Consider the following 17,914-nt stretch of genomic DNA (forward strand, 5'->3'; position numbering starts at 1 on the left):
AAAGAAAATTTGGCTGCTTGAGTTTGATGTTGAAGTTTATGGGTTTTCTCCAAAACCCACTAAGGTTAATGTAAAGGCTCTCATTGACTTTAATGGGTTATGGATCAGGCCCCATATTAAGTAAAGACAATACCAGCCCAATTTAAGTTAACTTTTTGGAATTTTATTCATATCACACAACAGATAACATAGGAAAACCATTTGTTGCCTTTTTGTAGGTTAGTATACTGAAGTTAGACACCCAGTAAATCCTTACCTTTGCAACTTTGCCCATGTCTTCTAATCTTGCTCTCTCATTTGGAAACTGAGAGAAAGTTCTCTCTATTTTGGCAATCACTGCATCTATATTCACTTTTTCTTTTGGACATCCTCGGGGAAAATAAAATGTTGGAATGGTTTGGCTCAGTGATGGCGGCAAAGGTTCTTCTTTCTTTGTCTGAACCTAAATGGATAAATACATTTGACATACTGAGGTGTATCAAACTGTTTGCCATACAATCCTCCTTAGAATGAGACGGAAAAGCCTTTATCTTGTTTTGTATTAACTACTGTAACATATTCCTACAGAAAATTACATATGATGGAATAAGCTCTTTAAGAGTGAAATTCCTGAAAAATTGGCATCTAGAACATTTCAGCCTTTTCAAAATGAATTCAAGTTTGACATAAGGAAAGCTATTTGGCGAAGGTAAGAATAGCGTTTCCCCTCTATCCCACCTCAAGTCTTCATCCAGCTTTAGAACCAGAACTCTAGCCAAACCTTTTTCTGAAGTTTGGAAGTATTCATAATTGTTATTTTCACTTCCAGTATAGCTTGAGACCAGAACAGCCCAAAATATCACAAGCAAGGCTGTTTAGAATTTCAACTTGTTGCTTAAGTGCTATAATCATGTGAGATCGTGCTTTCACAAAATTTCCACCTCAGTTTTGTAGACTCAAGAGGGTCAGGTAAGCATGCAATCTTTTGTGTGCTTGCAAGCTGCACACTTTTCTTCTCTAACTCAAACAGTCATAACTGTGGAGAAAAAAGTTTCAGTTGAATCCTAAAAACAAGACAACTTTTCTTAAAATATTTTTTTAGGAAATATGTTCAGTATTTGTGTACTAATACTTCTGCACACACAAGCGCAAAGATATAGGGGTCTAGGTATGCTAGAGTAGTGTAATTAACAACTCAAAAATGACTGAAGTCCATAATAGGTAAATTTATTCAGTAAGAGGTTACAGTACAGCTGTTAGCTATGGTAAAAGGAGAATTTATCCTTTATTTGGTTAGTCCCATGAAGAAAGGTCAGTAGCTGAAAAACAAGTCAACAGGATATAAGGCAACAGAAAAATAAACTGAGCAAATAAAAGAATGTGTGTACTGGACAGCTCAATAATTTGGCAACTGAATACAAAGGCTTTCCTCTCTACGGTACAGATTCAAAACCAGCCCAATTTAGCAGTGACAAAAAGTTATTTCCCATGGTGGCCCATGATGAAATCAACGATCCCAGTGAACCCAAAGTCCATCTCAATTTCCTCCAGTCACAACTGGTACCATCTGACAGATTCAGCAGCAACATTAAGGAATGAATGGCAAAGACATTATTACCACCACACCCCTCAAGATGGTCCTTTCACAGCTGGGCTGAGGCAATGGCAAAAAACCAGATGTCTATACTGCTGCCATCCATATTGAGAATGCCGTACGGATAAAGGATTTTGGTCCCCCAAAAGACTTCAATTTCACTGAGATATAATATGTAAAGAGGTTGAGTTAATCCCCTCGGATTTTTCTACAAATGAGCCAACCAATTCCAACTTTACACTTGCCCTGATATTGCAACTTCACTAAAAATCAATGCTAGCCTTTAAGTATGTCAGAATAAAAAAAACAGAAAAAAAAAGTTTACTTGAGTTTGTAGTACTTGTATGCAAAAGTTTTATTTTTGTTGACTGGATTTGCACTTTTCAGTTACACCATAAAGGCTCTCTTGATGCAATACAAAAATGTAAAAGTCACATCCACAGAATCACCAAACAAAAACAAAAATACCCCAGATCTCAAACTAAAAAGACAAACATTTTTCCATCTCCAAAGTGGTGTTCCTGTTTGCACTCTTGATGGTGCTATAAACAATTTCTTTATAATTTCCCCCTAAATTTCAAGGTAACCACCATCACATCAGTGCTTGGGTTGAGCCTCTGACATAACTAGTCACTGAAAGCCTGTGCTGTTGCCCAGGTGTAATTCGTAAAAGTAAAATGGCTGAGAACTTGAAAACTGGACAGTTTCAGACAGTGAATCCCAGTGATTATTCAACCTGGTGATATTATAAACAAAAGGACATCTCAACCAGGTTGGAAGCTGTTTCCATCACTTTAAACTGACTCACACATTCTATACTTCAGAGCGACACCCTTGGAATATTATTATATACATAGCACGTTTTAATCTATTGTGCCAGCCTGGGGAGTAGATCTTTAGCCCTTCCCTCTCTATGGGACTGACACAGTATGTGCTCTCGGTGCTGTGTGTTAACTGACCATTTTTACAGAAAGACAAAAAAGGAAAAAAGGAAACAGGAAAAAAGTTAGAGTTGTGATGCAGCTACTTCATTCCTTCCCCCCCTAATCTTTGTTATTTTCCTAAGTAGCAGCTTTCAGCAAGACTGGCAGGTAGTAAAGTTCTTCAGATCACAGCTGTCCATTCTTTCTTCAGGTGGAATGCCAGAAAGTTATAAATTACTGTAAACTCCTTTAGTTAAAAGTTTCAGAGCATTAGTTTAAACAGTGTAAATTTAGTATAGAGACAAAACGAGGTGTTTTAAGTCCAAGGTTAAGAAAGTGTAAAGACTAAGTCGCAAGACTGGTTTCTTAGCAAAGGAGGAAAAAGGAATATGTAAAAAGACTTAGAGAATGGGAAGATGACCCAGTAAAACCAAGCAAGAGAAGAAAATAATCAAATTGAAAGTTCTACAAAGGTTTGAAACAGATATTTTTCAAAAATTGTTCCTTCAATTATATAAAGTATACTGCACATCTGTTGTGCTACAGTGAGATAAATGGTAACTTTTTGGTTTACACATAGAAGTTTTTGGATTTTAAAGGCTATCTGGAATTTAGAAAGTTAGCTTTGTACAACTAGCGATAAATCCTTTCACAGAACTGTTCTCTCCAGATGGACAAATTTAACACAGCAGGCATGCCCACTTCATCACAACAGAAGCTGCCTCTTCCCAAAACCACTCAACCATACCAGCATTTAATTTCTCCAAGTTAAATACTGCTGTGGATAAACTTGACGTTCTAGATTTGAGGTTATTTTGGTAACAGTAAAAACATCAGGTTTTGTTATACAAGTTAAAGTTATCATTAGTGTGCTATTTAAAAGACAAAACACACTAAATATGTGCTTCAATTTTGATGGTGATAGTTTACACATAACTGGTCCCTACTGTGAATATTTATATCAGATTTCAGAGGAACAGCCGTGTTAGTCTGTATTCGCAAAAAGAAAAGGAGTACTTGTGGCACCTTAGAGACTAACCAATTTATTTGAGCATGAGCTTTCGTGAGCTACAGCTCACTTCATCAGATGTTTACCGTGGAAACTGCAGCAGACTTTATATACACAACCGCATTTGCTCCAACCCCTCAGACAGAGACAAACACCTACAAGATCTCTGTCAAGCTTTCTTACAACTACAATACCCACCTGCAGAAGTAAAGAAACAGATTGATAGAGCCAGAAGAGTTCCCAGAAGTTACCTACTACAGGACAGGCCTAACAAAGAAAATAACAGAACGCCACTAGCCGTCACCTTCAGCCCCCAACTAAAACCCCTCCAACGCATTATTAAGGATCTACAACCTATCCTAAAGGATGACCCAACACTCTCACAAGTCTTGGGAGACAGGCCAGTCCTTGCCTACAGACAGCCCCGCAACCTGAAGCAAATACTCACCAACAACCACATACCACACAACAGAACCACTAACCCAGGAACTTATCCTTGCAACAAAGCCCGTTGCCAATTGTGCCCACATATCTTTTCAGGGGACACCATCACAGGGCCTAATAACATCAGCCACACTATCAGAGGCTCGTTCACCTGCACATCCAACAATGTGATCTATGCCATCATGTGCCAGCAATGCCCCTCTGCCATGTACATTGGTCAAACTGGACAGTCTCTACGTAAAAGAATAAATGGACACAAATCAGATGTCAAGAATTATAACATTCATAAACCAGTCGGAGAACACTTCAATCTCTCTGGTCACGCAATCACAGACATGAAGGTCGCTATCTTAAAACAAAAAAACTTCAAATCCAGACTCCAGCGAGAAACTGCTGAATTGGAATTCATTTGCAAATTGGATACTATTAATTTAGGCTTAAATAGAGACTGGGAGTGGCTAAGTCATTATGCAAGGTAGCCTGTGTCCTCTTGTTTTTTCCTACCCCCCCCCCAGATGTTCTGGTTTAACTTGGATTTAAACCTGGAGAATGGTCAGTTTAGATGAGCTATTACCAGCAGGAGAGTGAGTTTGTGTGTGTATGGGGGTGGGGGGGATGTGAGAAAACCTTGATCTATGCAGGAAATAGCCCGACTTGATTATGTAAAGAGTTGTCACTTTGGATGGGCTAGCACCAGCAGGAGAGTGAATTTGTGTGGGGGGGTGGAGGGTGAGAAAACCTGGATTTGTGCTGGAAATGGCCCACCTGTTGATCACTTTAGATAAGCTATTACCAGCAGGACAGTGGGGTGGGAGGAGGTATTGTTTCATGATTTCTGTGTGTATATAAAGTCTGCTGCAGTTTCCACGGTAAACATCTGATGAAGTGAGCTGTAGCTCACGAAAGCTCATGCTCAAATAAATTGGTTAGTCTCTAAGGTGCCACAAGTACTCCTTTTCTATTTATATCAGAGTGATTTTGAACAGGAAGCAGCAAGATGTCTAAACAAGTTCAATCTGCATAAGAATTGGCACGTGAAGAGTTACAAAACCTGGAGAAAGACTAACCCAAACTGAAAACAAACACCTTATGAAATAGTAAGGGAAAAGGTTATGTTTAAATATGATTTTCAAGTTAGGATCCCTTTCATGAACAGATTACAGAAGCTAATATTACCATGCACATTTGATTTTTTTATGCACTTGTTCAATTTTCTGAGAGCCTATATGGGATGCAGGCTTTTCTGTTTTTTTTCTTTTCTTTTTTTAAAAGAAAATAAAGTATATAACTTTCCTTTGCACTACAGAGGAACCTTCTCTATTGTTTCAAGTTGGAAATGGAAAATAATGTAAGCCTTCGTACTTGTTAGTGATACCTGAAAATGGATTGAATGTATAGTGTATCAATGTATCCTGAAAATGGAAAGAATGTATAGTGATAACATGAAGTGGAATTGAATAAAGTAAATCCTTTGGAAGCTTCCAGAATCACTGGTCTTATATTTCCCCACTTCTCCAACCAGGCAGCAACAATCATCTGCTTTGTTACTAAGTAGATTGTGGCCCTAAAAAGGAAAATCCACCAAATTATCTTGGCTATCTTTAAGGTCTGAATCCTTTAGCCCCTTTTCAGGGTGACAGCTGTAGTCCAAGAGCATGCTGAGGTCCTAAAGGCACTATGCACTGCTTGAAGAGTATTTATGGTTACTCTTTGCCCATCAAGCAAAATTGGCTGGTCTCATTTCCTTGTGGGAGAGTTGATTAAAGAGGGAGAAAAGGTGGTTTTGGAACAGGAAGGTGAATGTGTCTCACCTTTCAGTAATTAGAAATAGTCATCTGAAGGGTGACCAACAAATACAACTCCTTCCCCAAAGCGGTCAGTTTTCCTGAGCTTAATCTCTAGATCTTTGAAGCAGAGAAATACCTTCAGAATGTTTTTTTTTAATGCAACAGATATACAATAGCCTTTTGGGGCTGAAGACTATGGCCACAGCAAGAGCTCAGCCCCAAACCATCCATGTCAATGCAATTTTCAACACCTATCATCATTGGAAAGAAAGGTCAGGGATGGTTTCTAGGGCATACCAAAGAGGAAACAGAATGCTAGGACAGTAACTCCCCACTGACTCCTCAGCAGCAAGTACAAAGCATGCCCCTGGCACTGAACCAGACTACTCTGCAAGGTGAAGCAGCTGTATCAAAGCATTACACACTCTTATTTCCCTTGAATAATCCTGCCACAACTATTCCAAAGCCTCCTTTAGCATTAAGTAGGGGCACAGACCCAGGCTTCCTCATCTTCTAGAAGTACCATGAGGAATGTTACAGAAAACAAAGAGCCTCCCCTCCCAGCCCCTTCAGCATCAAGGAAGTAGTATGCATTAAGGCCACCCTCACCTTTTATGCAACTGAATCTCTGAAGATTTCTATGAGCTGTTTTTGGAAGTGGTCTCAAGTCTCTAGGATGGCACCAACTCGGATGTCTCTTTAATCATCTTAAGCAGAAAGAGTTCAAGCATTTACTTCCCATCCTTATGGGTGCAGGAAGTAAAGACAACAAAGGCTGCACACTACCCTGGGGAACTATTTCCATTCAGGTACTAAGGCTGTTGATCCGGAATCAATAATTTGGAACAGAATTATGTACAACCTTTAACTCCAGATTTCTTGATGGGATCAGTTACACCTACAACACTGAACACAAGGTCAACAAGCTCATACCAAAAATTGAACAGAAAAACCAAATTTATGGTACATTAGTTACAGCAAATCAAAAGCTGTAGGTACAGGATTGGTTTTTGCTTTTCTGAAGAAAAAAGGAAACTACTACAAGTTTTGACCCTCAGTTCCACCTTTCAGATGAAGGTCAGAAGGAACTGAGGAACTACTAAAGTTGCGCTTCTTTGTATGTCCTCCCTGAATGAATGGGAAGGTTCACCTGGATGGTCCCTATGATCACTGCTTTCTAGAGCGTTCAGTAGGATGTCCTAGAGCATATGTACATCTTACCAAGAAGGAACCATACTGAAAATACTCAAAAGAAGGGCTATTTCTGTTCTAAATAAGACAACCTATTAAAAATGCACTTAGACAAAAACGGTAAGTTTAGAAAACCTGACCTATGAGGAAAGATTTAAAAACTGGGCATGTTTAGTCTTGTGAAAAAAAGACTGAGGGGGAGCTGATAGTCTTCAAACATGTTAAGGGCAGTTGCAAAGAGGACGGTGATCAACTGTCCTATGTCCACTGAAAATAGGACAAGAAGTAATCAGCTAAATCTGCAGCAAGGGAGATTAAGGTTAGATATTAGGAAAACTATCCTTATAGAGAAAAAGTTTAAATATATTAACTATGTTAGATATTAGGAAAATCTTTAACTACAAGGATAGCTAGGTACTGGACTAGGTTTCAAAGGGAAGCACTTGACTAGGTTGCCATCCTTGGGGGATTTTAAGAACAGGTTAGACAAACACTTGTTAGAGATGGCCTAGGTGTTTTGGTCTTGCCTCAGCACAGGGAGGATGGACTGACTAGAGGTCCTTCCAGTCCTATATTTCTAGGACTCTAATTCCACACAGATGGATAAAAATCCCAAATTACTGTCTTAATTCTAACAATTTAATTAATGTGGAATATTTGTTCACACCTAAAAAATACTGCTAAGAGTCCTGCTAATGGAAAGCATAAATTTGTTTGGATTGAAAACCTCATATGACACGGTTTACTCTTGCCGCTGTGACTTTCAGTTGGAGGTTATCCTTCATTTTCTTGCTTGTGCTAAAAATCTGTTTATAAATTAAACTACCAAAAAAGACTTGTTCAGCCAAGTGAGAAACTCCACCACTCAACTTGCAAACCCACATACAATTATGAAATATTTGGAGCTAAAAGGAGATTTAAAAAAAGAGTTACATTTCAATGAATGATTTGCATGTCTTGAAGTCTCACAGTATGATGTCAATTTGACATATTAACCTTTGCAATGAACATATGTAAAAGCCAGAATCAATAGTCTGATTGTACTGCCAAGTCTCCATTTAATTTAGTTTTATATTAATAGCCTGAGTTGCAATTCGCAATTCAGAAAGACAAATAATAAGTTCTCTAAAATATGATCAGTTAATGATTTACAATTTCGTAATATTGCAAATAAGCTTCTGTAAGATTTACCTTGAAAAGAGAACATAAGATCGTCCCTTTAATACACGTGGTCAATTTTCACCCCGGCATACAAAAAGCATAAAGGCTTTGGGTAAATTCAGACTATAAAGTGTTTCTTTACTCTTACTTTGTAAAAGTGGTGAGAAGGTTAAATTTAATTTATTTATTTTTGCAGGAAGTGGCATAAAGGCATTTCTTCATTCCCTTTGCTAGTTTCAAGAATATTCACTACTCTTCGATAACATCTGAGAGTATGTCAGCATCAGATGCATACTCCTACAGCCCTTCAATAACACGAGGCAGGAAATACATCACATCATCAAGCAGGCTGAAAGGAAACATGTACATCCCCACCCACCCCAGAAATAATCTTCTGACCCTCTCTTGCCTGCTTAGTTTCTCTCTCCTCGTAATGGTAGACAAAAAATTCTATTCCAGCAGCAAATTTGGCTTTGAGCAAAACTGAGGAAGCAAGGAGATTAGAAGCCAGATGGGCCAGTTTCTAAATATGGGGGAACCAGCTGTTGCTTTCCGTTTCCTTAAGATGATTTTTTTTAAGGGGATGCTTATCCCAATCACTCTCCCAAATAGAGATCTCTGGATGTTACACAACTTGGACTGCCTTGGCTACGGTACACTTCTTTTGGTGAGACATTGGATGCCTGCTCCTTCCCCTCCCTGCCTACTAGGTTACTGGGATGTGGAGTATTTGCAGCTGGTCAGAGGGGCCCATCCTATCCACCATTACCGCAAGACTTTAGAAATGAGATAACCCATTTCCTCTCCTTCCTGACCTAAAGTAACTTATTCTTGAAATCAAGAAAAGGGGAAAAGCCTCTTCTCCCCTATTTTTAAAAGGCTGTACACTTTTCAGGATGGCAACTCTGTGTGAGAACTACCACATTAAAGAAATAAATGCATAACCTCATTGAGCTAATTGACTAAGTCTCAATTGTTTACAGAGTGAAGGTCAAGAGGAAGTGAGTTAAATACCATTAAGGGTTTTTTTTTGGGGGGGGGGGGGTGGAATCAAGCACACTTACCTACTTAAAAATATATTTAGACAACATGCTGATCAAGATGCCACACTGACTAAACAATTCTCAGTATTTGCACTGTTTTGACATGATACGGTACTTAGAATAACTGAATGAATTTGTCCTCATATGGCAGTGCTTGTGTTTTATGGTATCAGCTTAGACATATGTAGCTTTATTGTTTACGAGTAGAGATTTATAAGAAAAAAAAAAGGGTATTTTCTAGTGTTAAATCAACAGCCCTGGTACATTCCATAGAAGGCAGATCTCAAGAACAAGATTCTACTCAGTATGAGGACTTCAGGTGATGGAAAACAGATTAACATAAGATTAACATAAAATCCAGAATTTCTTACCACACACTGTAAAGTATGGGCAAAAGTTTAAGTTGTCACCAGGGTGTATTTGATTTAAAATCATGATTTAAATCACTAATCAGGAAGACTCGATTTAATCTGATTTCTACATAAAAGTTTCAGAGTAACAACCGTGTTAGTTTGTATTCGCAAAAAGAAAAGGCGTACTTGTGGCATCTTAGAGACTAACCAATTTGAGCATAAGCTTTCGTGAGCTACAGCTCACTTCATCGGATGCATACTGTGGAAACTGCAGAAGACATTATTTACACAGAGACCATGAAACAATACCTCGTCCCACCCCACTCTCCTGCTGGTAATAGCTTATCTAAAGTGACTACTCTCCTTACAATGTGTATGAAAATCAAGGTGGGCCATTTCCAGCACAAATCCAGGTTCTCACTCTCCCCCCCCCCCGCACGGGTGTGTGTGAGAACCTGGATTTGTGCTGGAAATGGCCCACCTTGATTTTCATACACATTGTAAGGAGAGTGATCACTTTAGATAAGCTATTACCAGCAGGAGAGTGGGGTGGGACGAGGTATTGTTTCATGGTCTCTGTGTAAATAATGTCTTCTGCAGTTTCCACAGTATGCATCCGATGAAGTGAGCTGTAGCTCACGAAAGCTTATGCTCAAATAAATTGGTTAGTCTCTAAGGTGCCACAAGTACTCCTTTTCTTTCTACATAAAAGTGCATACTTGTTGGTTGTTACCAACCTGAAGATCCTGTATGTTCAGACGTGTTCCTTTCATCATCAACGCAGTTTCCTCCTGAGAAGGAACACTTCTCATGATGATGTTTCATTTGGGCAACCAGGCCTTGCATTTCTTTGTTGCACTGTTTGCATTTTGCACGCATGCCTGTCTTACCCACAGGTAGAGGAACTTCATTAAAACATTCCAAAACTGGGTCTCTCTTACAGCCTGTTGCCATTATAGGTTTTCCCTTCTAGTGAGAGAATGGTATGGTAGGTCTCAAATCAATGAAGACTACCCTCAGAAAGACCTCAAAGACTTCTGGAATATGCTGCTCAAAAAGTTTCACTTTTGTTTCTACTGCCTGTCCCTCCCTTCTCACATTTATCTCCAGACTTCTTTTCCTTGTCCAGATCTATTGCGGCCCCAACAATCTTCTATTCAGTGAACTTTTTGAAGCTTTGCACTTTTAGAGAGGTAAGGGATTGACTGTGTACACAAATTTGCAGAGGAACAATAGGCTTGAGGTCTCTTATTTCTCACCTCTTATTTATTTAAAAACATTTTTGCTGTTAACAAGCATGTTATCTCTGAAGACAAATCCACCGTTTGAGAACTGCAAAACTAATCATCTCTGATGTTACCTTCTAAACTGAGTACTGAGTCCCACTGGGCAGATAGAAAGATTAATCTAAATAATCTATACAGAATCCCCTGGAACCCCATAAGATTGGGTCCCTAATCCATGAACTATTGGAACTCATTTACAAAATTTTCTTAAATATTACATGAATATATTGTCTCATACTATAGAATTAGAATTTATAATCCCTATTCCATGAAGAGATATATTTGAGCTATAATGCATCTTAATTAAAACTATCTTTAGATAGGTTCCCCCCCCCAAAGCATTATCAAAAATCTGAATTAAAAAAAATTGGATAAAAAAAATAAATTGATTTTTATCCACCCTGGTTGTCACTTCTAAGAAGCGGTGCATCATAGCACCTTATTCTGAAAAGATAGCCAAGTCAAAAACAGTAATTGAAGGTTTAAAAGTTTCAGAATGCAAGAGCTACTTTAACAGAGTAAAGATTTCTGGTCCTGCAGAAGTTTTCTTTTCCTTTTTTAAGATAGGTGATGTAGCAACAGTAAGGGGATTTGCAATCCATTTTACTTAAGACACTGCTTTTAAATTCATTTAGTTTTAGAGACTTATTTGTAGATCACAAACTTTATTCAAATGCTATATGGATTTTAAAAAAGGATGAAAATAAATATTTCTATTGGTGATATTACTCATCTACCTTTTGAACCCAAAACTTATTACAACAACCCATTTTTTGGTCTGATGAGCAAGCCTAAACAAATAAAACTCAGCATTTTACTCCCTTCTCTCTCATTTGAGTGACGTATGTAATTTCAACAGATGCATTGAAGAACAGTCAAAAGTATGATCAAAGTTTACAACTATTTCTACCGCAGAAGACCCAAAAGCCTCAATCGGGAAATTCAGAGGGGATGAAATTTCCATGGGGGGGGGGGAAAGAAGAGGAAAGTAAATTAGTTACTAGGCTCTCTAACCTCTTATCCCACATTTTTCAGTCAATAAGATAATTAACCCTCATCTTCAGTTCTGAATGAAGTTTCTGTTTGAATTTAATAGCTATTATAATGCAGAGTTTCTCAAAACGGCTATTTATGTTCTGCTTACAGTACTGAGACATCATATATGCTATTCAGTCCCTGAATATAAAATGCTGAGCCTGTATTATATTGTAATCCTTATGAAAGAAATTTCTCATTTAGCAAAATATGGTACATTCTTACAGGATAGTAGTGGACTTACAGCTACAATAGAGTAAGGATACAAGAAGATGGAGCCCAACACTCCTTTATGAGCTGGTTTATTGTTCCCATCTATTTGATTTTCACACAATTACACTTTGTGCTTTCTCTAGCAAAGTTAATTTTAATGCGACTAACTTCTGGCTTTATGACACAGTGAAGCAGGAAACATTCTTGAAGAACTTTTGTGTCTAGTGTATTAGTACAGTGAAACTCAAGTTCTACCTACCTATAGATCAATTGTCAGAATACAAAGGGAAACTCCCTGCCCCCCAAAACACCATCAGTATATTTTTTGAATGCAATAGCCACATCCACCTGCAGTTGTCACCTTCCCCTCTGTGTAGATGACACTAGCAGAGTGCATATGAAGATATTATTTTAAACTTCTGCTTTGCTTTATCGAAGGTGCTGAAAACAAGATCTGGATTCTTCCACATAAACTAGCATATACCTTGAGACGCTTACATGTAGAGAAATTTGACACCTTTTCTCTCTGCCACTCTCCAGTGACAACTTACTCCGCCTTTCCCAGGAGGAGACTTCCACAGCTGTGACCATAGCATGTACTAGGATATTCTACCACCACATGATCCCTAAAATACCTTACCCTTAAACTAGATATGTTTAGCTAGATGGGGATGAATAGGAGTCACACAGAAATTAAGAGACTGGAATAGGAGGATAAAAAAAATATGGAATAGAGGACAGTTTTCCTAGAAAGGTAATTATGAGTTGCTGCACTGAGCAGCAGGAAAAACTTGGTTAACATAAAATTATCTATATCCACTTCTTCATTCAGTACAGGAGTTCACAAGATAGAATTTGACAAATAATCTTTGTGTGTCACTGTTAGAGCTAGTCAAACAAAATCTGAGACTGGCTTAATTGTTTCATATACAGAAATCTCAGAAGCAGCATTATTAGCTGAAGCTAAACTGATGAGTGCTTCAACAGAACTCATAAGCAAGACTACCTAGCTGTCCTTCATTACTACAGGGCTAAAGCCATGCCCCCCATCACCCTCAAAAACAGAATTGCTCTACTCAAGTAACAGGTAGGCTTCAGTTACCTACATAATGAGCAAAGGAACTGCCAAACTGAATCATATCAATAGTTCATCTTTACTGTCTTGTTCCTGATCCAGTAGAGAGTAGTGTTCTGCAAAGTTAAGTGATCTTTCTTGGGGCTCTTCCCAGACAACAATCTTGGAAACAAGGAGGTCTTACTTCTGCAAGTTTATAGACCAGGGGATCTAGAATTTTCAGTGTGGATCACAGAGATAATTATGGGAACTAGCATCCTCCTGTTCTTGATCACATAAATCCCAACTACAGCAACTGCTTATGCAGAAAGGTTATTTTAAGGAATATATTTTAGCGGTCTCAAAGTGATTTAGCAAGCAGAATGAGGAGCCAGCAACATGACTAGTGAGCTATTTGCAGACCCCCGGCAGGATGCTTCTAATTCTGCCTGGAGTGATGTCAGAAGAAGTCCACTGATCAAGACTTTTGAATGGATCAGGAGCAAAAAGGAAGCAAGATACTCTAAAAGTTGATAAAAGGATCTGGATGGGACTTAAGCCATTATGAAAGTACACCCTCAAGGAACAAGTTTGTTACTAGCTAGGAAACACTTTTTGATGAAGGAAGACTCCACTCATGTCAGGAATGGAAACACATGGCCACCCCAAACTTAAAAATAAAATCGGGGAGGGAAGGCTAAATTGAAGTTGCTTCAAACAATTCCAAGGTAGGAAGGTAAATTTACAACCAATATTATGTTCTGAACCAGTACAGAGAATGAGCCTTCTGCAGTATCTATTCTGTGACTTCAGGTAGAGATCAACATATCCTATTTTACATAAATCCAAAGCCATGATTATATTATTCCTTACGTATGTTTCATTCTTGCAGACAAACCAGAAGGACTTAAGCTTTGCATCCTGAGAGCTCAGAATCCACTTTATGGGGACACTTTCCCTCCACCACACATCCTTTAGAAACTCTTGAGAATTTAGTATTTTTCTTAATAAAGGGAGGTTTTGGGGTTTGGGTTTTTTTGATAATTTAACATTTACAATATTGCTTCTGCAGATAAACCCTCCTTCTCCAAAACATTCCAAAAAGAACCACCTTTTTTCCGCCCATTGTCAAATAGTATGAAAGAGCTCTCATTCAGGCTCTGTTTAATCTTAGAAATTAGGTGGTTCTTCAGACTGGACTGGAGCTACCATAGTATGTTAACTGATTAGACACTGAAGTCACCTAGTGGTTTAGGTGGGGCATTGAGACAATAAAGGCCATTCTACCTTGGAAACTTTTGGCATTTACAGTACACATTCAAGTGCCTGGAATACTGTCCACATGAATGCTTCACAAGAGTACAGAATATCATTTCATCACTTGCACTAGCTCTAAGCAAGTCTTATACACACTTTAGAGACATCAGTTCAATTGATCAATGTTGAAGGGAAGTGATGGCATCACAGGTACACTTGTTCAGCTGTCCTCCCAGTGCAGTCACAATGTTCCAACTCAATTCTGCAACCATCCTCGATGAATGTTCTGTGCATTCTGGTTTATGTGCCTGGTGGCAGCCAAGGGGTAAATTATCCATGAAGCCCCTTGCTTACATACAACATTGTATAGTCATCTCAATTATAGCACATAATTTTGTCACCAACATCCACAGCTGAGAGATCTCAGAATTCTTGTGTATTCTATCTGCAAGTTTTGGATCCACAATTTATTTCCATGTAAAACCTGCTTTTATGGTCAGGATGCTACTGGCCCAAGACAGATTAAAATTTACCTGGAAGCAGAGGCAATTACGCAATCCACAGTGATTTTAAGTACACCAACTGGAAGAGAGTGGTGTACGAAAGTGTTCCAGTGTCTGTCTGAAATGGTCAACTGCAGCAAAAGCAATGAAGTGACAAGACAAAAAAACAAACAAAAACAAAAAAATCAGCCTGAGAGTGAGATTCAAAGAGATTTAGAGCAATGACTAGACTGGGGTTCAGGACCCATCAAGGGGTCATGTGGCTATTACATGGGGGGTTGTGAGCGGTCAGCCTCCATCCCAAACCCCACTTTGCTTCCAGCATTTATAGTGGTGTTTAATATATTAAAGAGTGTTTTTAATTTATAAGGGGGGGGTGGCACTCAGAGGCTTGGTTTGTGAAAGGGGTCACCAGTACAAAAGTTTGAGAACCCCTGGACTAGACTTTCAGGGTGTGAAGTCTGATTCATCCCTTCAACAAGTTAAAGCACAATTCTCATCCACAAGATGTCTTAAGTTTGTCTTGAACTTAACAGCAGAGGCCCACAGTAGAATGTTGCCGAGGGCAGTGTTCAGAATGACAGGGATGGGAACTAGGACTAAGAGCTCAATGACTCAGACTATTTGATCTTCCACCCTAGAGATGAAGAGCTCTCCATGTAGGGTTTCACTGTGTGCTTGATCAGGGATGTACAGTAGAAGTCAAGTTTAGCAATTCACAGGGCCCAGTCATTGTTATTGTAAGGGTGGATATAGCAACCAGCAAAGTTGAATATTAGTAAGTTTGTCCCTCTTTTTCCATTAAGGGGGATCAAATAAGCAAGGTATGGAACACCTTCTGGTGGCTGATTAATACCCAAAACACTGAAAGCCTCATTTCCCAGATAAACCAACTGGTTCCCACCCATTATCCTTGGGACCAGAATTCCACCTCTCCTCTGAAGCCAGTTACGAGCTACCAAAATAGTCCATGTTGGTCGAAATGGGCAACTTTGAGAGCAGAAGTTGACAGAAATTCCAGAATTCCATATGCTGCCATATTTCAAAGCCAAGTGTTCAAAACTAGTTGCCCAAACAATATTACCACCAGAACAGAAGCCAGATCTATTTATTCCACTGAAGTACTTCAGTACCAATCGACAATCTGGTAACTTCTAATTTATTAGCCAGTCCTTCTGCTGCTCCCTGTCAGGATCAAACCTACTATCTACTGTAAGTAACACTTTTTACATGTTTCCTGCCACCAGACTGCAGAACAAGTAGTTCATCTATCTACTTTTCTAGAGCAATGGAGGATGCCAGGTAAAGCAGCCTTCCACAAGCTTCACTGAAATTGATACGACCCCTCCACCATTACAGGGTTTCAGAAATGGTCTACCTATTACTCTACTGCAAGATTATCTGCATGTCCTTGGATGACTGGAGACAGGATCTCATAACGCAACAGTTTACTGGACGACAAGCAGGTGTCACTTGGAAGAGTACCATCAAGTATTTTTTCATCCAGTCAAGAAGGATCCAAGAAGCCTAATAGAGCCTACCAAGACAAAAAGCACACTGAATTGACCCAATCCAGTTAGCCCAGCAGATGGCATATTACAATCTATTGGAAATGGTGTCTCACTTGGGAGACTTAATGGGATAGAACTTGGGGAATACCGCTATCTATTTTTACCAAATTTGATCTCTGCAGACTATAATCAACGAGTTCACACATTAAAACTGAAATTCCATTCAACTTCCTTAGATACGTGCAAATTCAGAGCACTGAGCAAGAGTACTCAAAATATTTTCAGTGAATTTATATATGCACACATATGCAGTGGAATATTGGCACATTATTGTGTAACAAGCCAGCACACAGGAAAAAAATAAAAAATGTGTACAACTGGCAAATCAACTGATTTTCAGTAGATCAGCAACAAAGATCATAATCCCTCCCCACTCAGGTACATTAGATGTAATTTAAAAAGTAGTAAAAAGCACACCACCCGACAGCTCTTCAGCTACTGCTAAATGACATTTCACCACTGTAGAATGCATCCAGTACCGTCCTCACTTATGACTGCATTTACATTCAACACTAGTCCCAACAGGTAAGAAACCCAGACCCTAAATGCTATACTTGCACCACTTGTAATTTCAGAAGTACAAAGACTCTGTTCTCCTTGTTCCTTTTGGTCTTTGATTTATTAAAACAGGCTTGGGCAAGTACGCAGCCTTCTTGGGAACTGAAGTACAGCTACGGCTTCTGTGTTGTGTCAGCGCTCCTGCTGCTGAGATACTGCTTCTAGCTGTGCTGCTGAAGTAGCGCTTATGATTAACAGAACTTTAGTTTAAAAAAAATAGAAGCTGATAATCAGATATTCTGTTCTATGATCATTTTTGGAGTTTCCAGAAAGTCACCAACAATCAATACTATGAAGATGTTGGTATCAACTTACAAATATAAAAAGTCCATATCAATCTGCATTGTCTCATTTTCTCTTTCCTAAGTGCGGATAGAGGACATTCTTAATGATATCAGAACATCTATTAAAGCCAGCTGTTGTGTGGTACCTAATTATAGGTTATGGCACTGACTAGTGAAATACTTTGCCTCCCCTGCCCGACATCTCTGCCTACTATCAGAAGGAAACTTCCCCTCTTGCTTTCACAAATTTTTTACAAAAAACATTACAGGCCAAAAAATGGTCTTGCATATGTCCTACTGAAGGCAACCACCACATTCTGCTCCTTATGAGGTGGCAGTGAAGCAGTGCTTTTTACTGTTAGTATATACTGTGTCCGCCCATAAAGGCTGTGGTGGGGAAGAATGTCCACTCTAGAGTATATTTGTGAATTATGTACCATTTCTTTGCCAGACTGAACATTCAGAATCTTGTGATCCATCTTGGCTACCAGGGAGTAGTGGCCTGTTCAGTTGTCATTCTCTGATGGTTGTATGGGTTGACATGTGGAAATATGGATTCCATCTACTGCCCCAGCTTTTTGGGGAATCCACCAGGGACATTTTGCATGTTGATAATACACCACTTCAGGCAGTTTCCACGATATGCATCTGATGAAGTGAGCTGTAGCT

At 39.0% G+C, this 17,914-nt stretch overlaps 1 protein-coding gene across 7 annotated transcripts in view; it reads right to left on the minus strand.

Moving 5' to 3' along the window:
- PPP2R3B (protein phosphatase 2 regulatory subunit B''beta) overlaps nucleotides 1–17,914 on the minus strand; it is a 95,650-nt gene that overhangs the window by 36,249 nt on the left and 41,487 nt on the right. For all 7 annotated transcript variants that reach the window (XM_073353807.2, XM_073353827.1, XM_073353835.1 and 4 more), the window contains one exon: nucleotides 257–442. In XM_073353807.2, the coding sequence (XP_073209908.1) occupies nucleotides 257–442 (186 nt within the window). The remainder of the gene's footprint in view (nucleotides 1–256; nucleotides 443–17,914) is intronic.

This window comes from Lepidochelys kempii, chromosome 1 (genome assembly GCF_965140285.1).
Source record: "Lepidochelys kempii isolate rLepKem1 chromosome 1, rLepKem1.hap1, whole genome shotgun sequence".
Classification (NCBI taxonomy): Eukaryota; Metazoa; Chordata; order Testudines; family Cheloniidae; genus Lepidochelys; species Lepidochelys kempii.